The sequence below is a fragment of the Miniopterus schreibersii genome (genome assembly GCF_964146895.1).
Source record: "Miniopterus schreibersii genome assembly, chromosome: 20".
NCBI lineage: Eukaryota > Metazoa > Chordata > Mammalia > Chiroptera > Miniopteridae > Miniopterus > Miniopterus schreibersii.
Window position 1 is genome coordinate 13,140,951 of NC_138122.1, and position 27,920 is coordinate 13,168,870.

The 27,920-nt window shown below is 55.3% G+C and overlaps 1 protein-coding gene across 1 annotated transcript; it reads right to left on the bottom strand.

The window, feature by feature from the left end:
- Window positions 1–575: 575 nt before the first annotated feature.
- HIC2 (HIC ZBTB transcriptional repressor 2) lies at window positions 576–27,920 on the bottom strand. Its single transcript, XM_081123290.1, has 3 exons — window positions 27,763–27,920; window positions 8,983–9,081; window positions 576–7,154 (listed from the first exon to the last, which is right to left on the bottom strand). Exons 2-3 carry the CDS (start codon window positions 9,006–9,008, stop codon window positions 5,330–5,332), a joined length of 1,851 nt encoding a protein of 616 aa, XP_080979416.1. The 5' UTR covers window positions 9,009–9,081; window positions 27,763–27,920; the 3' UTR covers window positions 576–5,329.

The window sequence follows — 27,920 nt, forward strand, 5'->3', positions numbered from 1 at the left end:
GCCCCATCCCCTCTCCTCTTCCCTCATCTTCACTCATCCTGGGATTCCCATCCTGGTGGCTGGGAGGGACAGTCCCCCAGGGAACCTGATTTACCGGCTCTGCCCCGGGAGATTGATAATATATTATCTTTTCCTCCCCCCACCTCTAAGTCCAAGGCCAAGCAGAAAGCAACAGGAAGGAGCAGTAGCCATGAGAGCTGCTGCCCTGGCCCAGCCCGACTCCGCTGCTCCAACAGGTGGTCTGGGGCACGAGCCGTATCTCCCCTCTTCCAGGCCGCCAGGTCGGTGCCCCGTCTACACAACCACTGTTCCTAAGCTGCCTCAGCCAACTGAGGCCCACGCTGCCCAAGAGGAAGCCAACCCGAGTGCTGGTTCCCGGACCAGTGCTCCACCCGGGTGCACACACCACCCAGTGAGGTCCCACAGCCCCATCTGAAACTTGCCCTTAGGACGGCGGTGGGCAGATGCCCATCCTAGCTCCCACCCTCCTGGATCTTGGAAGTGCTGGACAAAGGAAAGCAGCTTGTCACTTAGTGAGAAAGAATAGCCACAGAACACAGAGGCCCCATGAAAGATAGTTTTTCCATCAAGCTTTTAATGAAAAGATCATAAAATAACAGTTTCTCATCACTGTACATTAAGACTGCACGCTTCTGAATGGAGAGATCAGTCGTTGGTGAATTGCTTTTCTATGACACTTGAGGGCTGCATACTTGCAGCTCTGACCTGAATTTATCCAAACTCTCGAGGGAAGTGAACTCAATGTGATGACTGACAGCGGTGGTGGCCAGTACAGGAGTGCGATCACAGTGTCCCCCCCCCTTTCTGGGAAGGACATAAAGTAAGGACATGATCCCTCTTCCAGTTCCAATTAAACAAAACAGCTATAACCCCATCCCTCTCCCTCCCCCTCGAGGTATTTATGAATGGGCAAGTGCCCAACCTGGGGTCCCCCAAGGGGGGAGGGGGAAAGCAAGTGATGGGTAGGGTACAGAGAGGCTCCCCTCAGCACCTGGCCCCACGGGGCCCCGCCAAGTGGAGGGGGGGGAGCCCTGGGGATCCTCCCTGCCCCAAGTGAGGTCTGTTATGCAGCATTTCTGAGGTCAATAAATTACAGCAATAAATAGCAAGGTGAGGTAGGGGGAGGGGTTCCTGGTAGAAAATCAAAGTGGGATGACTGAAGCTGGGGGGTACTGGGCAGCCTCAATTCCCACAGTGCACACCCACCCCCTGATTTGGAATGTCAGACGGAGGCTCTGGGTAGGTCCCTCTCCATCCCCTCACTCCTGGCATCAGATTCACAGGTTCAAGAATGTCTGCCCCAACGTGGCTCCGGGGAAGAGCAAGGGCCTTGGTCCCTTCAGGGGCATGGCAGAGCTGAGACCCCTTGTTTGTTCTCCTAAGGCCTGGCACCTCTGCTTTTGTCCCCCCCCCCAAGTTGAGGGAACAGGACGGATGCAATGACCTCTTCCCTGAGCCCTACCCTCCTGGCTGCCCAGGCCTCACCCCAACTCGGGACAGCCGCGGGGAAGGCAGCTGGGGTCTGCCTGCCCAGCCAGCCAGCCCAGATCGCACTCCTGCACTCGGTCAAGTCCAGTGAATACTGACGGGGTGGGGGCAGGGGACAGCCCAGCGCCCCAGAGTGGTGACCAATGGGAAACACACACATGGCTGTGTGAGGTTCTGAAAGTCAGTCTGGGTCCGGATTGTTCGTTCACAGGCTGAGGTGTATGGCTATGCTGCGAGTCTCTGAGATTCTTATTTGCTTAAAGGTTCATCTTTTCTTTTTTGCAATCCTGGACGAGCCCTTGAGGTGGCTCGGTCTGGCAGGAGTGTGCGGTGGCAGAGCCCGGCCTGCCCCTCGCTCGCCCCAAGTCTGAGAAATAAATACATTCATCACTGCACAAACATATTGATACAAAAACAACACTGTTCAGAGTGTTTGCACCATCTGTGTTGGTAAGGACCAGCCCAGTAATCCCCTCCTGCTGGTGGTGGTGGTGGTGGTAGTGGTGGTGGTAGGGTGGGTCCCCAGGGGCTGGGACCAGCCAGGATCAATGGACGTGCAAAGGTCCTGGCTTTTTGGCTTGAGAGGGACCCTCACATCAACACACCCCAGGATCTTGGGCAGAGCAGCAGGGTAGGGCTCACCTCCATCCCGGGGCCCAAGCCCAGACTCGGGTCCTGTGGTCAGAGCCGACAGCCACCCCCTGCTGTGCCAACTGGCCAGAATGGCCAGGAGGCCTGGGGGCCAGTCAGCACTGGCCCAAGCTCTTTGGTGCCAGCTGGGCTTGGAGAGGCCCGGGGCTGGGAAAGAAGGCTCAGGTGAATCCAGGGACCGCCACACCTGCTCCAGTCCCATAGCTGCCCCTCTGTCTGGGAGCTCTACCAGGGCCAACTTGGAGGGGCCTCCAGCAGAAGGTTGGGACTCACTGGGACTGGCCTTACAGCTGCTGAGGTCTGAAACTGTAAAAGTTTATGTAAACAATGAGATAAATATATTAGCATCTTTTTTCTGATCCTGTTGAGGTTCCGTACTCATTCAAAATGTGCTTTGGTTTAAAAAATAAGTTTTGTGAATTTGGGTATGAGCTTTTTTTTCCTTTTTTCTTTTTGCTGTCGTTTATCCTTTCCTACATGACATCTGCTGTTTTCTGTTTCCTGTTTCTCCGAAACATTCAGGAATTAAGTGACTAAAGCAGAGAACTGTAAGCCGCCCTGGGCCTCCAGTGGCCTAATTTCCTTGTGAGGCTCTTAACGCATTTCCACGCACACTCTCGCAAGCACACTCCACATGAGATCAAAGGGAAAGAAAACAAAAACAAGTGTTGTGTCAACCCCGCCCCGCCCCACAAACCCTTAAAGTCTTAAATAAGAAACTAGTGTTTTGCTTTCTTGTTAAAATACAGAAAAGGCTCGATACAATACTCAGGTGGGTACAATACTATGTCGCACAAACGTCGTTGAGTGAGGGGCCTTTGAGCCCAGTCCCTGAAGCTCTGCAAATGAATCGCCTACTTTCACAAGTCACCTCACGTTTGCGGCGGCCCACAGCTGAGGAGGCCACACGCAGGCCGGGCGGGTGCACACCTCCCGTGCAGTACAGACTTTGTGTCCTGTGGCTTAAGTGCTGACTGAGTGGGGTGGGGGCTGGGAGAGCAAAGGGGCCTGCGTCAGGCCCTGCCCCTCACTGACCTGCTGGACAAGAGACCCTGGGCCTGGTCCTCCATTTCCCACCCAAAGGAAGAGGAGCCAGCTCAGGGCCACGGGTGCCACAGGAGGGCTCACCCAGGAGCCCTCACTCCCGAAACACCCATTCACCACTCCGGTCCCTGAACTCAGGCTCTGTTTTCAGCTGGAGGGTCTGTGGAAGGGTTGAGGGGTAGGGGTAGGGATGACTCCAGAATTTTTTGGTCTGAACTTAAAGTAGAAAGAAAAAAGCAAAAAAAAAGCAAAAGCACGGAGCAAAATGAAGACGATAAAGCCGCTGTCTCAGCCCCGTGGCTCCAGTCAGCTGACAGCGGAGCCGACTTCAGCAACCTTGCTCTGGCCTTGTGAGCCAGGCTCTGGGCCCACGGCGGCATCTGAGGCTGGTGGAGAAAACCCAAGGTGAGGGGCGAGGGGTGAAACCCCAGACAGGGATGAGCCAATGGGTGGCGGCCAGCTCAAGACAGAGTGACAGTGGGCCAGGACTACCTAGAACAATGCTCAAGCAGGACAAGTCCCCTCCCTGCCCCCCAGGGGGTACATATCACTCTGGTCAGCCCCTTCCCATGCCTCCATACTGGCTAGCACCTGCTAGCACTAGCTAGATGGAGCTGCTACTTCCCCAAGCTCAAGCTCTTGCAGGCCCAGGGAACAGGATGGGGGGGCTCACTTCTGCCTCACCCTGATCCTGGCAAGGGGCTGAAAAGAGCTGGCTCCCATCTCCCCGTTGCCTAATACCTGGCTCCCATGGGGCTGGAAAACTGACACCCTCACCTGGTCCCAGACTGGAATTGTGTAGGCTCCCTGGCTCTCAGCAGCACACTCAGAACGCCACAACTAGCCCTGTGCTCAGGAGGAAACCCACCCATGAGCACAGAGACCCTGGAGCTGCAGGAGCCTCACTGAGAGTATGGTGTGTGTGGCGGGGCCCAGGGCTGTGCACCCAAACGTCTGTGCACTAAGAGAGGAAAACAACTGTCATGGCCTCAACTGCCAGTCACCAACTTACTGTTCATGAATTTCAAGAGGTAGCAAAAGGTCAGAAGTCTCTCCACCTTGACAGGTAAGGAAGAAGGAAAGCGCAACATCTGTCCCCACGCACTGCGCAAACCACACACACAAAAAGGAACACAAGGACCAACGGCCCTGGCACCCAGTCCGGCCTCCCCCCCCCCAACCCCAGACCTTCCAGTTCAAACATTCACATAAACCTTACACTGGTTTTTCTCTTAATAAAAAACAAGTACCTCTAAACAAAGATTCCTCAGAAACTATAGGAAAAGCACTCTCTCTCCTGAGGCAGCCGAGGCGGGCTCGGGGCCCAGGGAAGCCTTTGGCCAAGAAGGGCTTCTGGGGCCTGGAGGGGTGGGCGCCCCGAAGCCTGCAGCCAGGGCGGGAGGGGCAGCTGCCCCATACATTCAGTCTGCAGACCCAGGCTCAGCCCCGAGGGGCCGGGAGGAAAATAAACTCTTGTTGGTTTTGGTTTAAAAAACAAAACTCACAAAGAAAAAAGGAACAGATCAGTAGGAATAACAGCAACGCAGGCCCAAAGGGCTCTTTAGTTGTGGAGAGGTAGGCGGTGAGGGCCCCCCTACTTGAGGAAGGGGGACTCCATCACCTCCCACCCAGCACTGCTCCCCTTAGAGCCAAGGTGGCCCGCACACAGACTAGCACTCCTGCGTGTGGGGACACTGCCCCTGGCCACAGGCAGCCCTGATCCTCCCAGCATGGAGGGAGGTCCCCACTCCCCCTGCTCAGGCCTGACCTGCGAGAAAAAGGCCAGGTCTCTGCGAGCCCCATGACCCACTCCCACAGGCCCTATGGCCGCCCTGGCAGAGAGCCGGGGGCCTGGGCGGGATCTAGAGGTAGACTGCACACCCGCAATACCTTTGGGGCTCGAGACCCGGCCTTCCTCTGCTCTCTTCCCTTGGTACAGACTGTGGATTAAAGCTCTGGGTGGGGGGGCTGGCTGGAGGTGCCACCAGGAGCCACCCCCGCTGGATTTGGGGTCCAGGTCCGCCTGCCGGGCCTCCTCGCTTCTTCCTTCCATTGTTCCTGAGGGCAAGCCTACAGAGGGCGAGTCTGCAGAGGCCACCCACAGGCTGGAGAAGGTCTTTGGCTTCTAGGAGGGGGAGGTGTGCATGCGCAGGTGGCTGATGAGGTTGCGCTGCTGGGTGAACTTGCCCCCACAGAGCTGGCACTCGTAGGGCTTCTCACCTGAGTGCACGCGCATGTGCTCCGTCAGGCGGTACTGGCGGGTGAAGCGCATGCCACACTCATCGCAGGCGAAGGGCTTCAGGCCCAGGTGGCTGCGCATGTGGCGTGTCATGGTGCCACGCTGCGTGAACATCTTGCCGCAGATGTTGCAAGGGAAGGGCCGCGTCAGCCAGTGCGTCTTCTCATGCTGCCGCAGAGTGGCTGGGTCCTTGTAGGTCTTCTCACAGACCGAGCACTTGAAGGGCCGGGGCTCAGCTGCGTAGGCTGCACTGGGCGCCGACAGGTCCTCAGCCTCCTCCTCAGCACCCCCACTGCCCGTCTCGTAGGCACCCTCCTCCTTGATGAACAGCTCCTCCTCTGTGTGCGTCTCCACGTGGGCGTTGAGCTGCTCGGAGCTGGGGAAGCCTTTGGCGCAGGGGATGCACACATACAGGTTGTCCCCATAGGACACTGTCTCGTAGCCCTCTTGCCGGTACACGTAGTGGGCGCTGGCGTGGCCACTGCCCCCCTCACTCCCGCTCTGCCCGCTGTCCTCACTCCCGTCCTTGCCGTTCTCCTCCTCCTCTTTGCAGGGGTATGAGGGCTCCCCATAGGGCACGCTGGGGCCACCCCCTGCTCCACTGCTGGCCAGGATGCCATTGGGAACCCTTTCCCCAAGCCCCTCACTCTCCTCCCCTGGGCAGGAGCCCTTGGGCCCCACTTCCCTCCGCTCAAAGGGGGAGCCAGCCACAGGCTCCTTTTTGTTCCACTCCTTCTTGCGGGCTGAGTGCCGGAGGCTCTTCCGGGGCTGCCCGCCAGGCCCCTCCAGCAGGCTCAGGTGGTTGTCCTCGGCCCCCTCCAGATCCATGGGCTCACTGGGGGTGCCCCCCAGCTCGGCATAAGAGGCACTGTTGGCAATGGGAGGGGCAGAGGCCGAGAGGGGTGAGCCGTGCTGACTGTCGCTCAGCTGGGCTGGGTCATCAGGAGTGAGGGGGGGACCAGGAGTGGCAGGAGGTAAGGGGGGGCTCTTCTTGGACAGGTCTAGGCCCAGCTCCTGCTCGCAGCCTCCACTGCTCCCATTGGTGCTACAGCTGCCCAGGCCGGCCTCCCCACTGGCTGGACAGACAGCCCGGCCCAGGCTGTGTACACTCTCCTGGTTGGAGCTGCCGAGGAAGAGCTCGTCATCTGAGCCTTTGGCCTGGGGGAGCTCCTGGGTGGTGTGGGCCCCCTTGCGTCCATCTATGAGCCCCGGATACCGAGCCTGGATGACGGAAGCTGTGGACAGCCGCTGGCTGCGAGGGGGCCGCCCCATGCCAGTAGCCCCCACCCGTCCAGAGCCGAAGGTCTTGCCGGCTCGCTTAAGCTTTCTACGACAGAGGGCTGCCAACTCGGGCAGCTGGAGGTAGCTGGCGGCAGTGAGGAGAGTGCTGAAGTTGGGCTCAGCTGGCTGGTCGCTGGGAAGCAGCTTGCCCGTGTAGATAAAGTCCAGAATCTGCTGGAACACTGTGGAGCTGACCATGTCCGTGTCCAGGTTGATGAGGTTGTCGTGCAGGACCAGGGACTTGAAGTAGATGCTGCTGGCGGCCAGGACATTCTTGTGGGCCCGGAAGATGGAGTTCTCCACCATGATGATGACATCACACAGGAAGCCCTTTGTCCTCTGCTGGTTCAGCTGTAGCAGGAGCTGCTTCGAGTGGCTGGGCAGCTCCATGTCAGGCCCCATGTCCCCACGCCCTGTCCACGTGTACCACCTACAAGCAAGAACAGGCACGTGAGAGTTAGCTGACCGGGACCCTCATGCAAGGGCTCCAGACCCAGGTGGGCCACAGTGGCACTCAGAGAGGCATCTGAGCTGACCTGGCCACTTCCTCAGGCACGTACACAGGAAGGGAACTCACACTGGCCACCTAGCACTCAAACTGCCAGAGAAGGGGCAGTGGCACTGGCCCCATTTGCACCTATGAGGAAACGAAGGCAGAACAATGAAAGTCACTCTGCGCCAAGTAGAGAAACTGGGGTTGAATTTGACTTCACAGCCCAGGAACCGTCTCCACACTAAAGAAGTTCACCACTCGCTTACAGGGGACCTAAAAATGACCAGCATAGGACCATGAGGTGCTGGGAAGTGGCAGGGACTAAGGAAGAGTAGGAGCTCTGGGAGGACCGACTTCCCATGTGAATGTGCAGCTACACAGCTTTGAGGGCACACTAGAAGTCCAGATTTTTAGGTGAAATCTCCCAATATTAAACAAAGGTTCTTTTTCTTAAATATGCAGCCTCCAGTCTACCACCTGTACTCTATACAGGGTGCCTCTTTAAACAACCCTAGAGACTTCCCAAGCTTTCAGACGTGCCAATGTCACATTACCACCTCCCAGACTCTGCAGCCCACAAGCTGTCCCTCACCTGCCCCCAACCTCACAAGTGCTTTGCCCCCGGGAGGGCACAGAGTACTTCCCGGTCTGGGTCTCTGGGTGCTGAGAAAAAAACATGGCCTGGCTACACCCCTGGCACTGCCTGGGCCCTGGGTCCTTTCGGGGCAGGGCAGTGCTGTCTAGGCACAGGAAAGACAGCCAGCTGGCTTCGACAGACTGGCGCAGGCACTAACTGACATCATTAAGTATTAAACACACAGAGGCCTCTGGCCTCATCAGGAACCCTGCAGGCTGGCTGTGTAGCAGTGCGATCACCATGCGCCCTCCCCACTGAGTAGCAGGGCCTAACAGCATAAGGACATGGCTCCCTGCCCCCTCAAGCTGCTCAGGGAACATTAAACCTTCCACAGGCAACTCTGCCACACAATTGACAAAGGTACCTTCACCTCCTTCTGCTTGGGGCTCAATCTCTGAAAGCAACTGAGTCTCTGAGCCTCACCTCACCTGGGACCTCCTGTTCCTACCAGGGCGCTCACCATGCCTCCCTGTGACACAAATACTCCCCCTTGCCCCACACATGCCCTTGTTTGCAAAGATTAAAAATCAACATCCTAGCATCCACTGGCACCCCAAAGGCTTCACAGCTTTCTGTGAACACACCTGAGTGTCAGGCTGCAACCAAGGCCTGACAGCAGGAGGCAGCAAACACTTGCTAGGCTATAGGCCAGCCCAGCCCTGCAAGGCTGCTCAGCTGGGACTCAGGGGCTGGGGCCCAGGTCCCAGGGGAACCAACTCTCCCCTACTCCCTGCCCCACAGCCAGCCAGGCAGAGACAAAGAGCCCAAGGCATGTCTTCCACATTGGCCAGGATACCTGGCCCCAGGGAAATACAATATTAGCTCCACCAGCACCCAGGACACCTGGTGTCCAAGCTTGTCAAAGGGACTGGCGAGGGCAGGAGGTCCCATCCTCCAAGAGCCTGTAAGCCCACTGCGGGCCCCTCCTCCCCAAACCAAGGACAGCCTCCCCTCCAAGCTGAGCAGCCTGGTGCTGCATGCACACAAAGGACTGAAGGCCAGGTCGCAGGCTGAGAGCTGCGGGGCCTCCCAGAAATCCCACAGCAGGAGAAGGTAGATGATGCCCTCCCTCTCCCAGGCCTCCCTCCCCCCTCCCCTAGTCCTTCCAGCTCCCCCTCCCCAGCCTACCGGAGTGCCAGGGGCCCAGAAACCATGTGAGCAGTAGCCAGCGGGGGTAGCCTCCTTGAGCACGTGTCCTCCCTTGGGGGTGCATCAATGCCTGGTCACCTGGAAAGAAGATGGACATGGTCATCCAGACAGCCATCATTTAGGGAGAGAGGGACAGTGAAGTAGAAGGTGCTCTGGAGCCCTTGTTCCCAGGAAGGTCAGGGAATTTCTCTGGCTATGACACCAGGGGCAGCCAGCTGGAAAGGAGACAGTAGCCATAATGCCCTGCCGACAGGCCCAGTGACAGGTAAAATGGCAGATTTAGGGAACTTGAAGGCACTGCACCCTTCTGCCACCCAGGTGCTTTAGGGTACTCCAGGGCCACCTAGGTTTGGGGAGTTGGGAGCAGGCAAATTCATGGCAGGAGTGGTGACAGGAGGCCTGGGCAAGGCCCTTCCCAGGCCGGCCATATTTACATAACAAAAGGTCAAAAATTGGAGGCACTGGTGCAATGGGCTATTTATAAGAACCAGTCTCAACCGCTTCTGGCTCTCCTGCCTCCTTCCCTTCAGATCTGCTCTTGCCCCCTCCCTGCCCAGAGGGCCCAGCCCCTCCTGCCCAGCCCAGCCCGGCTGGGCCTGACCACATGGTCTCCCCTTATAGTTTTCCAAAGCTCAGCCTTTCAATACCACCCTGCCAAAGTCACTGGCAGCTGCTACCAGATGTGGTGGGCGTCCTCTGTCCTCAACTGCCCCCAGCTTCAGGTCTTGCGGGAAGGGGGGTGTTCCTGAGGTTCTGGCTCCTTGTATACCACTGGGGCAGACCTGGGCTCCCTTGGAATGGAGCCAGGGTGGGGGAGGAGGCCTGCAGCAGCCTGGAGCCCATCTCTGCCTGCCCTTCCCCCGCCCCCAGGGCAAGGGAGGCTCAGCAGGTCCCTCAGGAATGTGACCAGACCCGGGGGTGCGGGTGGCTGGGAGGCCTCAACTCCAGCCTGCCAGCTGTCTCTCTGGCCCCTAGCACAACTCCCTTCTCACAGAGATGGCCCAGGGGGAAGGAGACGTGGCTGGTCAGGGTGGTTAGTCTTGGATCCCACGGATGGCCCAGAGGGCAACAGAACCAGCTCTGTAGGTCCAGCTGCCCAAAGCTTCATCGTTTAATCCCTGTGTGGAGTCCAGCTTCCCCTCCACCCCTCATGAGGCCAGAATTGATCAGTGGGATGGAGCCTGAGACCAGAGACAAGCAGTGGGACAGAGCTGAGCCCAGCCTTGGGAAGGAGAGCAGAGACCACTGCGACACTGGTGTAAAAACTGACAGGAAGCCACAGCCAACGAGATGCCCGCCACACAGCCCTATGTCACTCTGCCTGTTCTTCTCTGGACCTCAGGACAACCCAAGCCCTGCCCGGGCACAGTGTCCTACCCAGTGGCTTCTGCTTCAGCATGTGTCAGACGCTGCAACTAGGGGTTACTCGCCCTTGTCAGAGATCAGGACAACTACCGGACAGCTCAGGGAGTGGGTAACAAAACAGGACTCAGGGCTCTCTGTTGGTCCCTGCTGCCCAGTCTGGCCAGGCTCTTCACTAACCTGGGGATAGCTAAATGACTAATCAAGGTATCCTGACCTGAGTCAGATATGACTCCTTTAAGTGCCCGACCTCCCCAAAGGGATGCTCAGAAGAAAAGGGGAGAACCAGCCTTGCTGCACCTTCACCTAGGTGGGGACCCAGCAGAGTTGCCTACATGATACTGTCCTGCGAGCCATCCATCCCAGGCTGGGCCAAGTGTGGGCCACTGCTGTGTCTATAAACAACGAAGCAACAGCACTACACATGACGCAGTACCTCCCTGCTGCAGGGCCAGGTCCCCTATGAAGCACTGCTCTTCTCTTCCCAGCAAAATGACGACAGCCAGAGACCTCTGCCCTTCCACTTACAGACAGGTGTGGGAATAGCAAGCACCCATCCTAGAGGCCACAGCCTGGGGGGATGGAGGTGGCCAGGTTAGTAGAAACATGACTGCAGAGGCTGAATCAACAAGCTGGCAGCGCAATACCCCAGGGCGGGTGCCCCTCCCTGGCAGGAGCCTACTATAGGCTAGGATGAGGACACCACCTGGCACCCAGCAGCCCCTAGGCAGCAGGCCCAGGCAATGTGCCTGTCAGCCCCAAGGATTTCACGCTGAGATCAGGCCTGCTGCCCACCCAAAGCACTGGCTCCAGGAAACCCAGAATCTGGGGCAATGGGACAATCAGCTTCTCCTCTAGGGTCTACACCTGGCCTGTTGCAGGTGTGTGGGTAGGTGTCCCCAGGTGGGCTGACCCTGGCAGGTAAGGACAGGAACACAAGTCCCTGGGAGCCACCTCTGCCCTCCTGTGAACAAAAAGGGTGTGGGGGAATTGAACAGAGACCTGGCTGAAGACCTGGATCACTTTCCCCAGGCCCTTGTTTATGGAATGGTCAACACCCACCTACCCAACAGGGCAGTTACACCATGAACTGGGACAGGTCCTGCTGACTTCTCTTTTCCTTTTCCTCCCTCTAGGCCCCTGCCACAGAAAAGTCAGAGAGGAATACCGCCCCCTCATTCTCCCTACACACATACACGCACACACGCACACGCGCGCGGCAGGCACAGGGCCCAGCCACCATACCTGAGGGAAGGTTAGGCCTTCTAGTTGAGCCAGAAGGAGCTGGCAGAGCTCCTCACACCCCCTCTGCTGCTCCTTCCCTATCTACTCTCCTCAGCCAATGGTATGAAAGGCCCCACTGGGCAATGTCATCCTGTGGAAAGAAATACCTTGGGGCACACCCCCCCAATTGCTAAATGAAGCTATATCTGGGGGGTGGAATTACACATTTATGTCAAGTTCTAGAATGGGCAGAACTGATCTATGGTAGAAACAAAATCAGAACAGCCTGTGGAGAGTGAGGTGAGCATTATCTGAGAAGGGGAATGAGTAACTTTCTGGGATGAGATCCACTCTGTATCTTGGAAGGAGTCTGGACGAAGGCAGATGCACTCACCGGTCAAAACTCAAAGGGTCACTTGAAATTTAGGTACGTTATGTAAATTTTACTTCAAACACGGAAAAAGTAAAGTCCAAATAAAAGGAGAGAAAGGACAGAGGCTTTCACAGGACATGCCTGTCTCAGGAGCTCAACACCAGCTAACATTTACTGGGTGCTGCCCTACACCAACCGCACTCACCCTTGACCCTCCTACAGCCCACTTCCCCCACTCTCTGCCCAAACACCCATCCCACCTGCTCACCTCCCCAAGAGGCAGAGGGCCTGGGGCCAGCAATGTGGAGGAACGCACCATCTGTGGCCATGGGTATGACATCCCCCCGCCCCACTGCTGGGTTTCCAGCCCACCCAAGGGTACCAGTTCAGCCTGATGAGCCAGTGGCTACACGGAAAATGGCTCATGAGGTCAGAGTGACCAAGGCAGAAAATCCCTGTCCCTTGCTCCTCCCTGTCTACAGGAGGCAGTCAAAGACCTAAGCCAAGGGCACCCCTCAGGTCTGCCCCCCATCCCCTCAGCAGCCTTGATCCCTATACCCACCCCAAACACACATCAAGCCAAAAGGCCAGTGAGGATGGTTGAGTGGGATCATGACTTCCTACCCATAAAGCAACAACACCCCATGGGGGCCCCCACTGATCCATAAGGCCCCACCACCTTAGGTAGTCCACATAGCTGCAGGGGCTCATGAGAAGGCTAGAATGGGGCCACCTCGAGGCCTCTCTTCCTAGTACCCCACAAAACGCAGGAGAGCGTGCTCTGGCCCCACACCTTTCAGAGACCATGAGAGGAGGTTTTAAAATGAAACTAATCCTTGCTTAAACAGAAAGCCCAGAATGACTCCAACCCCTGCCCCATTCTGACAGGAGCTGCCCCCAACTCAGTCTGGAAACTCACTATGCCCAGAGCCTGGGATCCAGGAGGCCCTGGCACTCAGAACTGCTCCGGTCATTCAGCCTCCAGGGGTACACCCTCTGAAGACCAGGCTGACAGCCCTGGAACAGAAGAGGACATCTCATGCCTACCTCAAGCCCCACTGGTAGGGACCACACTCCCAATGCTGCTCACAGCTGGTACTTCTGACCCTCATGAGTGGTGCCCCCCAGGAGAATGCTGTCCCTTTACTAAATACCTGACCTCATTTGGGCAGGAATGTGCCCCCACAGAGGCAGCCTCAGGCACCTTGACTGAAATGCAAACCGGCCTCCAGGAAACTTCCTCCAGCCCAGGGAGCAGGGTGGGGCCTCCTTTCCCTGTCCCTTGCCTTTCTCTCCTGCTGAGAAGGCTCTGAGGTCCTATCTCTACCTCCGGGATAAATAAGACAAGGTTCTGGGGGGTAAGCAACTTGCCAAGGTCACAAGAGCAAGTGAGTGGCAGAGTGAGGACTCAAAGTGTGACTCCAGGGCTGCAGTCAGACTTCCCCTACCCTCTTGGGGACTCCCTTTCCCAGGCAAGAGCAGGGATGCCAATCACAGCAGAGCTGCCCTCCACATGGAGCCACTTGGAGGGCGGCCTTGGTCTGCACCTCCACTCCCATTCCTCCACCCCACCACCTGCCAGTCACAGCAGGGCCTCACCTGGGCTGTGTCCTTCTGACTCAATGTGAGGGCCCAGGGATGGCCCAGCTCCTCCACCACCTTGGGGCAGTGACAAGCTTGAGGCTAGAAGCCACAGGTGGGGCCCACCATGCAGCCTACTTTGGGGGCCCCCAGGCTGCTCCTGCTGCTCCTCTGCGAACAGCCCTGGCCTCTGTGACCTCTCTGGCCCATCCCTTCAGGCATGGGCTGGTGGAGGGTGGGGCTCACTGCTCTGGGCAAGCCCAGCCGTGTAATCCAGCCCAGATCTGGATGCTGGCCAGCAGCTCCTGGCTCCTCTCCCAGACCATCCTCCTGGAAAGCAACAAGCTCCACAAATGCCAGGAGACGAGCCTTCCCTTGGACACAGCTTCTATGAAATAAACACTTGGGTTTCACTCAGCGATTGGTGACGTTGTGATGGGGGCCCCTGGGCTGGCTTCCTTCTCTACCATTCGGGCCACCCTTGTCGCCCACCCACTGGCTCACCCTGATCAATGAGGAAGGGGGCATCCACCCTAGTCTGACTACCCGGAGTCTGTCCTGAAATCCCTGTGGGCCCCACTGAAGACCCCATGCTGCCCATGCTGGTCCAAGTCCCACATGGGCCCCAACCCGATCTGTGCTACTTCCATCTGAGAGGTGGGGAAGCTCGTGGGTACCTCATCACCAGGAGGAAGAGGCAAGAAAATGCTGCTTTGAGGGAAGGTCGACAGGAGGCTCCACACGGCAACACACCAGGCCCCATGACCCTCAAACCTTGCTTCTCCAGAGCAGCCTCGGGTCCTCTCCTCCTCCCACCAGGCCTACAACCCTCACATCACTCCTGGCCTTGGTACCAACAAGGAGAAACAAGACGAAGAAAACCTGGGGGACCTGCCAGGAGGGCCCCAGGCTTGACACAGTCTGGCCAAGAGTTTTGGGTGGGCCCAAACCCATGAATACTACTGGGAAGAGGCAAGTGAGTGCTGCTCAAGGGGGAATAATAATTTAAGATTATGATTATTATTACAAAAACCATGCTCTCCTCCAGACTCTGTCCCCTACATCGCACTGCCTCCTGCAGGGAGCCTGAGCTATTGGTAAAAGGCTTGCTGGCAGTGACAGGAACAAGAGCCTGGAAGCAGGAGAGCCTGTGGGAGGCTGGCAGGGTGGGTCTCTGCCAGCAGAGCAGAGGTAATCAGTCATCTCTATCAGTCCAGGAACAAGTGGAAATCCAGGAGCCACTTCAGCAAGGAGGCAAACAGGCCCAGTGTGCTGGTTCCTGTGCCCCCAGTCCCATTTCCTACTAGTCTTGCTTATTGCTGGGTGTGGTGCAAGGACCAACAGCAGCACCTGGGATCTCCCTAAAATTGCAGATGCTCAGGCCTCACTCAGACTCCAGAACCAGAACCCATATTTTAACCCCAAGGGACACCCCCCTTCTCCCCCCCCACACACACATTCAAGTCTGGGAAGAGCTGGGGTGGGTTATAAGCTTTCTAATGCCCAGAAGGTACTCTGCTTTGCAAGCAGTAAATGCTCCTCTGATGGGTGTCAAGAGGAAGGAGACAGTCCCAACAAGGAAGACACTTTTCCCACAGAAACAAGCCCAGAGGGTGCTTAATAAAATCAGTGGGCTTGGAATGTGAGACAGAGGCTGACCCTGGTTACCACAGGCATCTGGGAGCCAGGATGGTAGACAGGGAGTTATGGGTGTCGATAGCAGGCAGAGGACTCAAGAGATGAAGGACAAGCAGGGACCAAGAACGGTTAAGTAGGTGGAAATTCCACACACACGGAGCCAGGACACTGAGCTAAAAGGGCACTGGTGAAGCTGGTCTGCTCCCCTGGGAGGGACTATCTCAATCATCTCACCTGCCCCAGGATACCCTTCAGATGAGATAACTGAGCCCCAGAGGGAGATACGAGTCACTGCTGAGTCATAGAGCTGCAGCTGCCCAGCCCAAAGATCTGGGAAGAGACTCTCCAACTTTATAATTTCAAAAAAACAACCCTAGTAACCAACAATTTCTTAGGCCAACTGCAGGAAGAACCACCTCTCAATGTGAGTGAGTCCTTCCCAAAAACAGTGGTTGACAACCCTCACCCACATCATTGTCATGGACTGGTAAAAACTCTGAGGCAGGCTGGCATTGAGGAAACTCTGCCCTGCCCAACAGCATGACCCTCTTGGCTGGGATGAAACCGAGATGGCATGGTAAAGGAGAATTAGAAAAAACAAAACAAAACTGATGCCAGACAGCAATGACAGGTTTTAGTTGGCTGGACAACGACTAAAAGAATTATCTCCCAGGGAGGAAAGATAAAGGTCACATTTTAGAATAAGACCAAGACTGAAAGCATGCAAATCTTGTGGGACAGAAAGCACACTCCAGGGTGACCAGCACTGGAAACCCACTCAGGCAAGCACTTGCAAGCCCTGTTCCTACAGGGGAGGCAGCTGAAGGTGTGGGGACTGTTATCTACCCACCAGTGAGCAGGACTGAACACTGAGAAACATATGAATTGGCCTTTTATAGGTCAAAAATAGTTGACTGTTCGCAATGCCACACAGTTGAGTTACACACACATACATGAGTCTCTCAAGTATACTTTAACCAAAGAAGCCAGATCCAACAGACTCCGCAGTACGATTCCATTCATGTAAGTTCAAGTTGGAAAGCAAGAATCCAGGAGCTAGGGGTGAGGAAAGATAGTTGAGGGTGGGGGGAGAAAGGGTGACTCAAAGGACACACAAGGGGCTTCTGGGGTCATGTTTCTCAGTCTGGGTGCTGGTTATACAAGCATTGTCCATCTGTGAAGAATCCTTGGAGCTGTCACACATAACTCTGCACACTTCTTATGGGACTCCATACAGTGCACAGAAACCTTCAGGAGCGGAAGCAGGATCCAGGCTGAGACCTGATGAGCAAGTAGATCAGAGCCAGGCAGTAAACTCCCTGAACTCCCAACTAGTAACGATCACAAGACACACACAAAAAAAAAGGAGGTGACCAAATCCAGGATGAAGTGTCTGTCTCAGGAGAGGGAACTCTACAGGACAGGCTGGGAACCCACAGGAAGCCTAGAGGCTACCTTAAAATCTTAGCAGGGGCAGACCTATGTCTGCCATCCAAAGGGAACAACCCGATGACATTTTCAATCATCCTAGTGTCTAGTTGATACTTCTCAAGAGAGAAGGGCCTTCCAGATCCTGCAGGCAAGCCCAGTAGAGAAGAGGAAATAGAGTCCAACAGGCTAGGTACAAACACAACCAAGGATCTCCTAGCAAGGGTCCGAGCTGGTCCTGGATACACCAACTGGGCATATCAAAGGGAAGAAGCCAGGAAGAAAATGGAAGAGGCCCTCAGGGACTGGGGTCAAAGGACGCTGCTGCTGGGCAAGACAAAGGAAAGCCCCTTTGCTCCCTCCTGGACTATCAACTCCCCCCAAAACCCCCAGAGCTTCAAACAAAGGGCTTAAGGAGCTAAAGCCAATGGCAAGGATCAGATTGTTTTAATCCTAAGGGGGGGTAGAGACACCTGGAGCATCCACTGGAGTTTTTAAAAAGCTATCTTTAAGGATAAAATTAAGGAACTGCTATGGAAAATATTACAATCTGTGGCACTGTGCCTGAAAAGCCTCTAGATGCAGCACTTGACAGAAGAGGTCTCACCTGTCCAGCAGGTAACTTGAAGGGCCTAACAGAGAGGCCAAGAGCTCAGAAAGGGTATCAGACAGAGGGCACCACTCAGACGCGGGAGGGAAAATGCTCACAGGTTTTTATTCTACTTTTTACATGGAGTCTTGGAGGCGCTGGAAGAACCATTTAGCATTAAGGAACTGGATTTGGAGACAGAAAACAAAGCAAACAGGCACTTTTCTACCTGGAGTAGTAGATCTAGGGGTGTGTGAAAACTGGGCTACTGAGGAGGCACACAAAAACCAAAACCCTGAAAACAACCCAGACGCTCCCCTCCTGCTGGCAGCTCCTCTCCTGGCTGCTGCCCCCCACCTGTTGGGCCATATGATGAAGTGTGGGACAGCATTACCTTGGAACACTCCAAGTGGGGAACAGGAATGGCAGCTACAGTACTTAAGTGAATCAAAAATAGAGATTAGTGCCCTAGCCAGTTTGGCTCAGTAGTTAGAGCATTGGCCTGGGGACTGAAGGGTCCTGGGTTCAATTCTGACCAAGGGCACCTACCTCGGTTGCAGGCTCCAGGGCATGTGCAGGAGGCAACCAATTGATGTCTCTCTCTCACATCGATGGTTTTCTCTCTTTCTCTCCACCTCTCTCTCTCCCTTCTACTCTCTCTGAAAAAGCAATGGAAAAAAATATCCTTGGGTGAAGATTGAAAAAAAACACAGAGATTAGTGTCCAGCTCTGTGCATGCAAAGAGGCAAACCTGGCCAAGTCCAGCCACCCACAGTTCAAGAATCCAGACAAGTGCAGGGAACAACAAAGAAAAACTAAAGAATGCTTAGCCCAAAGTTCAGAAGAGCAGTGACTTCTGAGGGGAGGCAAGGATGAGGGCAGGTGGGTGTCCAGGGCTGGGGGACTGGCTGTTTCTTATGTGGGGTAGGGGAGCCAAGGGTGTTTTTCCATTAGTTATGCCTCTATGTGTATGCATGTAATTTACACCCTCCAGTTAACACTTCGGTAAATACCCTGGACCACAATCTCTAATCTACTGAGGAAGCTAGCATGTTCTGTGCAGAAGGCCCACAAGAAAGGGGAGAGGACACAAAACCCTCTACATCCAGGGAGGAGCCGAGCTAAAGCTATATGGCACTTGCTGAGCATCCCCTCACATCACCTGATCCAGGCACCTGGCAAACCAGCAGAGCCACACAGCTGGAGGAACATCACAATATGTAAACAAGGGCTTCAAAGGTTAGTCCCACAGGAGATGCCCAGAAAATATCACTGCCCTAATGAACAGAAAACAACAGAAGTAGGGCAGGGCCTCCGTACCTGGGAAGGCCAGCATGCCTCACCCAACAAGAAGGAAATCCCAGGGCTCTTCCCAGGGACTGGAGGGTAAGAAAGGCAGTTAAAGCCATTCCAAGTGAAAATATCAAAGTCTAGCACAAATCTCATCTCTGCAGCCCCTGCCCCCTCCAATTCGAAGTCCAATCAACCCCGAGTTATCTTTCTCAAACACCAATCTCATCAAGTCACTCCCCTGCTTAAAGCTTTCAATGGATTCCTAATACCTGAATAAAGTCCACACTCAGGACTGGCCAGCACAGTGCTTCCCAGAGGGCCCCCAGCCCACCTCTCAGCTGGGCCCCTTCCAGTCATGCCTGAGTGCCCCCTCCTCCTTGAAGACTGTTCTGCATTTCCCTCCTCCCAGCCAATGTCAGCAATAGCTACCCAGCTGCTTCCCACTGTGCACCTCTCCTTCTGCCCAAGCCTGCCCCCTGGCCCCCCAACCAGGCTCCCAAGGTTAGAGCCCGAGTCCCACTAGCCAGCTGCACCTGGCATGCAGCAGGCCCTCATAAACGTTTATTAGGTAAGCAAATGCTGGTCAGGAAGCAGCAGAGCTGAGAAGAGAGAGGGTGAAATAATACGTGAGAGGAGATAAGGTGGCGGTGGTGAAGGGGAAACGATAGAGGAAGAGCTGCCTAGAGCCCTCCCTTGTCATCAATCCCAAACTTCCATGGGGCTTCTATGTTACTGTACAGTAGGTGTTACCGTGTGATTCTATTTACTATTCTATTTACTATATTAGAAAAACTGGTACTATAAAAAATTTAATTGACCTAAAATATCAAAAATAACCCATTTTATGTTAACATAAATAACATTAAAAACAAAAAAAACCTATTCCAGCCCTGCCCGCTGTGGCTTAATTGGTTAAGCTTCTTCATCCCATGCACCGAAGGGTCGCCAGTTTGATTCCCGGTCAGGGCACATACCCAGGTTGCGGGTTCGATCCCCAGTCGGGGCGCGTACAGGAGCCATCCAATCGATGTCTCTCTCTCTCTCTCTCCTTCCCTCTGTCTCTCTAAATCAATAAAAATAATAATAGTTTTTTAAAACTATTCCCAACAGGAAAATGTTAGTGAGAAGAGTGGCAGTTTTACATTTTTGCAAATCTCTAATGTTTGACTTGAAAGAAGTAACTGGATTCACATATCTGCTTCTGCATTCAGTCTGTTAAGCTATGTGGTTTTGATTAGTCTATGAAGAAATTTAACGTCACACAGATAGAAGTGAGGAGTATTTTAATAACCCTTTCAGATATGTGGCTACTCTTCATTGATATACACTAAAACTGGACAAGGGGTAGTTTCTTAAAAGTTGCAATGTGTAATGTGAAATTGTGCCAGTGATATACTCATCTCTGGTTATAGAAAAAATCCATTGGTCTACCCTGCACGCATATTCACCTAGGATTTTGTAGCATCAAGCACTGGTCATTTGGCAGCCGATCAATGTTCTCTCACATCGAAGTTTCTCTCTCTCTCTCTCTCTCTCTCTCTCCCTCCACCCCTCCCTCTCTCCTTCCTTTCCACTCTCTCTCTGAAAAGCAATGGAAAAAATATCCTCAGGTGAGGATTAAAAATAAATAAATAAATAAATAAATAAATAATTAAAATAAAATAAAAAACCAAAACATATTTTTACGATCACCGCTAATTTTAGAGAAGTCTTTAAGGCTCCTGGTGATGGATGCGAGTTTTCCAAACTTCTCATTTTCTCCTGACAGCTCTTTCACTAGCAACAAATTATTTTCAGTTGTTTTCCTAAAAGTGGCAAGGCTCACCTTGTTCATTTGAGAAAACGACTGACTAACCACACCTTGTCTGTCAGTCATTCATTCAAGTAAAAATAATGTCTCATGAGGAAAAGCAGCTAGTTCAGCACATAGCCCAAACAAATGTGAAGTGCTTTCCCTGGAGACAGCCTTCACATTCAGTCTGCAACAGAAAAGCCTCATGTGCACTCCCATTTTGTCACACAGAATACGAAAGAGGACGGACGTGTCCTCCAGGGTCTAGATGTGCCTCCCCCTCCCCGACACACAGGAGTAAGACTGGCAGTCTTGGTCCAGAGCACTGGCAGGCAGAGGTGGTCAGTGGGGGGTGGGGGAGGGGTGCTACAGGAAGCAGGATGTGTATGCTGCCTGCTGGGGGCATGAAGTCAAAGTCCCCTCCTGCCCAAAGCGGCTAAGCCAGCCCTGCTGCCCTTATCAGCGTCAACACATGCAAGGAATGTGGGACTTTGGAAACAATCCTCTCTGCTAGGCCTGCACCCCTCTGGGGCTCAGGCTGACCTATTGCCACCAAAGGACGACCCAAGCCCAGAGCTCATGCCACCCACTCCTGGAGAAAGGCACCTGCTGGTGGTGGCCCAGGGTACCTCAGGAGGCTGTTGCTTGGCCCCTCCCCTCGTTGCCAGGATCGCCGGACCCCCCTGGATCCATCTACCAAAAGACAGCCTCACATTACTGAGAGGCCACCCTGCCTGTGTCCCCAACACCATCGCTGGCAATGTCTGAGCACTCTTACTTGCCCACACTGAAAGAATCCCAAGAGAAGAAGCCTGCCTCTGAGTTTTCAGGGACATCGCCCCCCACATGGCTCTCCCAGAGAGAGTTTCCACAGGGCAGAGGATTCTAACTCTAACATGCCAGAAGGGAAGGAAGGGGTTGTGTGACTAAAAGCTTAAGAATGGCCCAGAGAGTCTCTCTGCCCGCCAGGTCCTGGGAGAAGGGGGAGGGCACTTGCTCAACAGGCTTGTGATGGTTCTTCCCCAGCTTACAAGGGACTACCCTCCAGCTCCAGCTCCAGGAACCAGGCGCCCTGGCTTTGTCCCAGGCAGCCATCTCACCACCCCACTCAAATGAAAACCTTGGCTATCCTCTGGCCCAAGCACTGCCCAGAGGAAGGAGCCCACACACACATATTCAAGGCTTCCACACACGTTGGTGTGTTTCTCACACTTTTAGAACGTCTCTAACCACTTCCTAGCTGTGCAACTCGAGGCTAATTACTTAACCTCTCCTAGCCACTTGGACAGTATGGACTGAGAAAATGGTTGGGACCAAGAAGGTATGTTCTGAGAATTAAATGCGGGTGCAAAGCGCCTCCCACAAGACCTAATGCGGGGTAGGGATCCAAAGGCAAGTGCAGGGGACCTCATCTGCCGCTATTTTCCCAGCATTCTGTCGGGAACTCGGCAAAAACCACCCTCCTCCCGGTTTCCGAGCAAAGTTGCTTTTAGCACCTGCCAGACAGAAAACCATCAGCTGCCTTACCGAAGGGAAGGACAACGAGGTACTAGGGAGGGGTGGAGTGAAGAGGCAAAAATCCTGAGACAGGCATCCAGCCCCAGAACCAGTCACTCTCAATACAGCCCCCTGGGTCCACCACCAAGATGTGTGCAGGCAGAAAAGGAACTGAGGGAGGACATCCTGACTCGACCCCACACACCCCCTCCCTCCCTGACCGCCGAGCCAAGATCACTCTCAATCCCATCTCCTTCCCTGTCCCAGCCCAGGCTGCTCTTCCTTCTTTGCAGGGCAATTCCTACCAGGGCCACAGCAGACCACACCCAGGGGCCTTGCCACTCACCTCACATGGTAAGACGCCGGGAGCAGGCAGGGGCTGTCCTGTGAACTGTCAGCCCACAGATATGAACTAACCCCCGGACAGCCCATTGGTCTGTCCCTACAAAGGGGGCTGGGCTGGGCAAGCAGGCCTTACCTGAAGCTCTGCCTCCAGCGCCCCTCCCACTCTGCCTCCTGGCCCCTTGTTAGTGGCCCCCTCACACACCTTATCCAGATAACAGCCCAGGACACAAACCTCAGGGACCAATCTCTCTCTCTCCCAGGGACCTTGAGGTCAAAGTAAAAAAGAAGGGACACAGGTCCCAGGGGTCCTCAGCTGTGGCCACAGCGAGCTTGTTAGGGAGCCATAAGGGATCCAAATGTCACTATGTCAGGCCCTGCCAGGGCACACAGAGGCCAACAGGGTCCCAAGAATGCAACCAAGAAACCAGGACAGGCAGACTCTGAAGGCCAAGCAGGACCAAGAGTCCTGGAGTCCCTCCCACTGCTGTCCAGGTAAGACGGACCATGAAGAGTGAGCCCCTTCTCTACCTGGTGCTTCTCCAAGACCCTGGTAACTAACAGAGAATCAGCCTGACTTGTTATGTGAATCAGATCCCACAGGCCATCAGAGTAAAGTAGTTTATGACCACCCCAGGTCATATTTGGAATCGTGACTTGCTTGATTCCACTGACAAAGAGTTATCACCTGCTAAAGTAATGGTTCTCAAATTTGGCTGCACACCGGATTCATTTCAAAACCTTTAGGACACGTGCATGCCTGGGCCCACCCCAGAGACAAGCTGGGCCGGGCTGGCCTGGCCTCTGCCAGCTCCCAGGTGATCCTGATATGCAGAGCTGAGAACCAGGGCACCAGCAGGCAGGTCTCAGCCAGGTAGCACAGGTAACAACACACACGCAATGGCGCAAAAAGTTCCACTGTGTCCACATAGCAGCAGACCACTGAGGACCCAACCCTGCTCTCTCAGCCATCAGCCCTACTCTCTCTTCTTATTTATTCTGTGAACAAGAATTCACCAAGAGCTTACCAGCTTGTAAAGCAGCACAGGTGAGGGAACTGCAAAGGCTAAGGGACAGTTCTCTCCCTTAAGGGGCCCGCAACCAGGCTAATGAAGAGGCCAAGGAGCTCACACCCATGTGGTGATGGGAGCAGCACCTCCACCTGTGTATGTGGGGATGGTGGTACTGTACTCAAGGCACCGAGTGGCCCCACACTTGCCAGAGAGAATCCACCCACCCAGAGGTGCTGCAGGGAAACAGCCTGAGGCCTTGGAAGCAGCTTGGAAGGCATAGGAGGAGTCTGTACAGCGGTCACACCCATGCCAGAGCCAACAGCCCTTCCATCGCCACAGCAGGCCAACTCTGGGTGCTAGAAGCTCCCCCTAAGCCAAGCCCAAGCTCTGCCTTTCCTTAGTCGCCCTTGGAATTGCTATGGGATGGACAGAAAGACTGGGCCACCTGCCTTTCCAAAATCCACTCTCCTTTCTCACCCACACTACTCCACATGCTTGTGTAGGTGGATTACCCTCAAACAGGAATGTGCTAAAAATCTCACAGGCAGCAGCAAAGCCCTTTGGCCAAGAGGCAGCTGGTTATCCCTTCTAGCAGAGGACCTGCTCTACGCCCAAGGCAACACTCCCCTCCTCCCCTCCATCCACATAGGACATTACCATGAAAAACATGAAAAGTGAAGTCAGAAGGAGGGGCTCTGAACTCCTTCCCAAATGTCCCAGGCAGTTTTTTAGGGTCACTCTCTCCACTCAGTTGAGGTGCCCAAGCCCTGGCCCTTTCTTCCTCGGCTGTGGTGAAGCCTGGAGTCAGCTCCTGGCTTTCTCTCCCTAATCAAACTTACTGGGGGCCCACAGACAACTCCCACCCCCACAGGCTTTTCTTGCTTTGCCACTCCTGGCTCAAACTGGGCTCCAAGCTGAGCCAGCAGTGTCTCTCAGAGCCCTCCCCCAGCTCAGGTCCCTAACCCTTAGGGCAAGGCCCCTCCCAGAAGGAAGCGCAGCCTGGTGGTGCCAGGCAGAGTCAAACTGGCCGGGCTTGTTTACGAGTCCCTAACCAAGCCCCTAAACGGGAGACACAATCACCGTCTTGAGGAAGGGGCTCTCGGTCCTGCCCCTCCCTGCTGGGACCTCAGACCTCTCCAGATTCCACACTACATGGTTCCTCACAGGCTACGGAGTCAAAGGCATTTACCCTCCAGCCCCAGCCTGACCAGTTGCTTACTTGCAACTTCAGCAAGTTATTCAACCTCCAAGTCTCATTTACCCCTCTGTAAGAAGATACTATCAGGCAATTCAGGTGGGTGCCCACCACTTGTTGGCAGGTCTGTGAGCACCAGAGAGCAGAGACCAGCAGGATTAGTCTAGTTCTCAGAAAATTTTGTGGAATGAATAAAAAACTCCTGACAAGCCTCAGGTGCCTAACACACAGTGGGTGTTCCTGTGCCAGCTTCTCATAACAGTATCTGCAGGGTCATGCTCTTGTCACTGCCCTCCTGTCTCCCCAGCCACACTCCACACTGCCACTGCCTTACTAAAACTGAATGCACTCCCCATTAAAACCCCTCTCCTAAAGCCAACCTCAACTCAGCATGGCATCCATGGCTTTCCTCCAGCCCAGAGCCGGCCCCTCCCTCTATGCCCCACATCCACTATCCCTGTGGTGCCCTGCGAGCTCCATTTGTCACCGTGCCAGTCCTTATCACCCCATCTTACAAATCATTTGTTTGCTTGTCTGTCTTCCCCAGGCTGAGCTCTGGAGGGCAGCGATACGTGAATGTAAACTCAAGTTCTGTTTCCATTTTAGAAACAGGGACACTAAGGCTCAGAGAGTTAATCACTGTCCAAGGTCACAGGGAGAATAAACGGTAGAGCCAGCGTCACCCTCCAGACTTTCTAAGTCCAGTTCCCCTCCACTGCCCTCCAGGAGTCTCTTAGGCTCTGAGAGCCAGGATGGCAGGATCCTGACTTGTCAGGTGAAAGCTGCCTCCTAGGAAGCAGGAGCAGCGAGGAAGAAGAGCCCCCACACTCACAGTGATCACTTCCCAGGGGCAGTGGCTCTCAGCCCCGGTGGGCAACACGAGCAAGCTACCGGGTGGAGCTGACTGCTAGAGGCCAACAGGCCAACCAAAAGGGCAGAGCCACAGGTCCCCTGGGTAAACTGAACTTTATTCCTTCCTCACTCCTCTGACTCTCCAGAACTGCCCAGCCAGCCCTTCTCCAGGGGCTAGCTGCTGATTAAAAGGCACTGAACCCACCCCCAGATCTGACCCTGGCAGACAATAAGGACTCTGGGAAGGCAGCAGGCCTGTCAGCTCAATAATGCAAAACCCTGTTGCTCTGAGTCCACGACAGCTGACTTCAAGTGGATCGGAGGCTGTGCTTATTAACAAAATGAGAAATCTGATCTATGGAAAGAAAACACTACGTGAGGATTAATCCAGGACTGCAGCTTGTGGAGAAGGCTGGGCTGCTGGCCAAGACCAGGGAGCAAGAACAGGATCATGCCTACCTGTCCCTAGAGCAGGTACCAAACAGCAGGAGAGGATGCATCACCTCTGCCCCACCTGCACCTCCTCCTTCGACTTCCAGCAATCATGGCAATCATTTTGGTTTTGCTTTAATTAAAGGCCTGGCACCCTCAGGCTGCTTCTTCCTCTACATAGAGCCAGCAACCAGAGGGAGATTTTTCTTTTCAGGAATCACTTGTAAAAGCTGAGTGACTAACCTACAAGTCCCAACAACTGGCAGGAAAACACTGCAGGGAAAAATTCTGGGCACACACCAGCACTCCAGTCAAACAGCCAGAGAAGCTGGGCAACAGGCACTCAGTGATACCCCAAAACAGACTTACAGGAAGCCAGGAGCCAAAGGACAGCAGACCAACATGGGAGCTCTGACTCCCAGGGCAGGCAGGCAGGTGGGGAGCCTCCTCCCAGTATCTGAGTCTATGTCCTGCCCATGGTACATAGACATTTTCATAATAAGCCCAACTGCACAGGGCTGAAGGTTCACTTGAAGGCACAGTGACCTACTCTGGGACCAAAGGACTCAGTTCAGCCTTCAAGTATCAACCTCCCATCCACCCCCCACCCCCAACCCCGAGCTAAGAGCAGGCTAAACCAGCAATCTCACCACACAGCTTTGTCTCTGGAGGCCAGCCTGAGGCCGCCCATCTGCTTTTTTTCAGACCACTCGAACAACCCTGCTCTGCTGAGAGTACACTCTTTCCTTGAGTCAGGGCTACAGCCTGGCCACATGGCCTGTACTCCTGAAAATGTCTGCTGAAAGGCCCAGGGAGTCCAGACACTGGCAGGTGAGAATGGAGAGGAAGAAGTGAAGCCAGAAGCCAGGAAGCAATAAAGGCTAACTCCAGAAAGGTTCTGGATTTGGGTGACCCAACTTCGTCCCTCCATCTAGGGACCCCTGGAATTCTCCCCCAAGATCAGCCTAGACTCTCTGGAGGCCCCTCCACTACCTGCCAGCTCCTCCCCTCGGTACAAGAGGCACAGCAATCCCCCACATCAGTCAACAAGCCCCTGCCACAGGATTCCTATAGGCAAAGCGCTGCCCCTCCCCCCACCACATATGTCAGAGGGGTGGCCTCCCTGGATTACACCCCTCCTGCTGTTGGGGGGGGGCCGGGAACCTAGCTTTCCAGATGTGCTTGGCAACTCCTACTAGAAAACACACTAGAGGTGAAGGGGATAGGAGAAGGCATGGATAAATAACTTCAAAACCGTTCCTACCCATCCAGATCAGCACTGGGCCCCCTTCCCCAGGCAGTCTCACGCTGTTCTGGGTGGGGCCGCTGGGAGCATTATCAGGCCAGGTTCCCACCTCTCCATAAGTCACTACCCCCCGCCCAGGGAAAGGCATCCTCCGCCTCCACCCCCAACCAGCTAGGCCTGTGTTAATATGAACAATCTTGGCAGATAAACAGAGAGTGACAAGCTGGGGCCATTCAGTCCCCTCCCTCTGCCAGCCGACCCCCTCCCCCAAGCCCATCTCTCTTCCTGCCAAGCGGCTGCCTGCAGGAGAGATCTGGGGGCAGGGCAGCGAGCCTACCAGCCGCAGGACCTGGTGTTCTGGGAGCGGCCCCCCGAGGCCTGCCGCTGCCTTTGCCAGTCTTTCTGTGGGAGGGGGCAAAAGAAGAGGACCGCAGACCACGCAGGGCCGCAGTTCTAGAAATAGCAAAATCCCACTGTGAGGGGCTGCAGCGGGCGCAGGGCCCTTTGCATAATGGGAGCCCGCCCGCCTGTCAGGCAGCACAGCTTGCCCGACGCTGTTCGGATTAGATTGCTAATGAAAAGGCACAAAGAGCCGGCGCCCGCTCGCTCGCCGACCGCCGCTCCGCGGACCCGCGTCCCGGCCTGGCGCGGCCCCGGGGGCTTTGTGCCCGGGGTCCCCCGCCGCCCGCTCCCCAGCGGGCACCGGGGCCACAAAGCCAGGGCGAGCTGGGGCCACCCTGGGGGTCCGCGTGCGCCCCTCCCAGGCCTGGCGGACACTCGCGCCCCTCCCACGCGCGCAGCCCCACGTCGGCCGGGCGCGCGCCCGCCCACGCCCCTGTCCCCGGGGGCGCGCCCCGCCGCGGCCCCTGCCCGCGCCCCCAGCCACCCCGGCCACCCCTAACCTCATGTGCATCGGCGGCGGCGTTGCGCCCGCCGGCCGGCCGGCCCTGCTTGCGGCTCCTCGTCCTCGGCGCCCAGCCCGCGCCGCCCCGTCCTCCCGCCGCCGGCCCGGCTCGGCTCCCCGCCCAGCGCGCCCGGAGCGCTGCTCACAGCCGCCCGC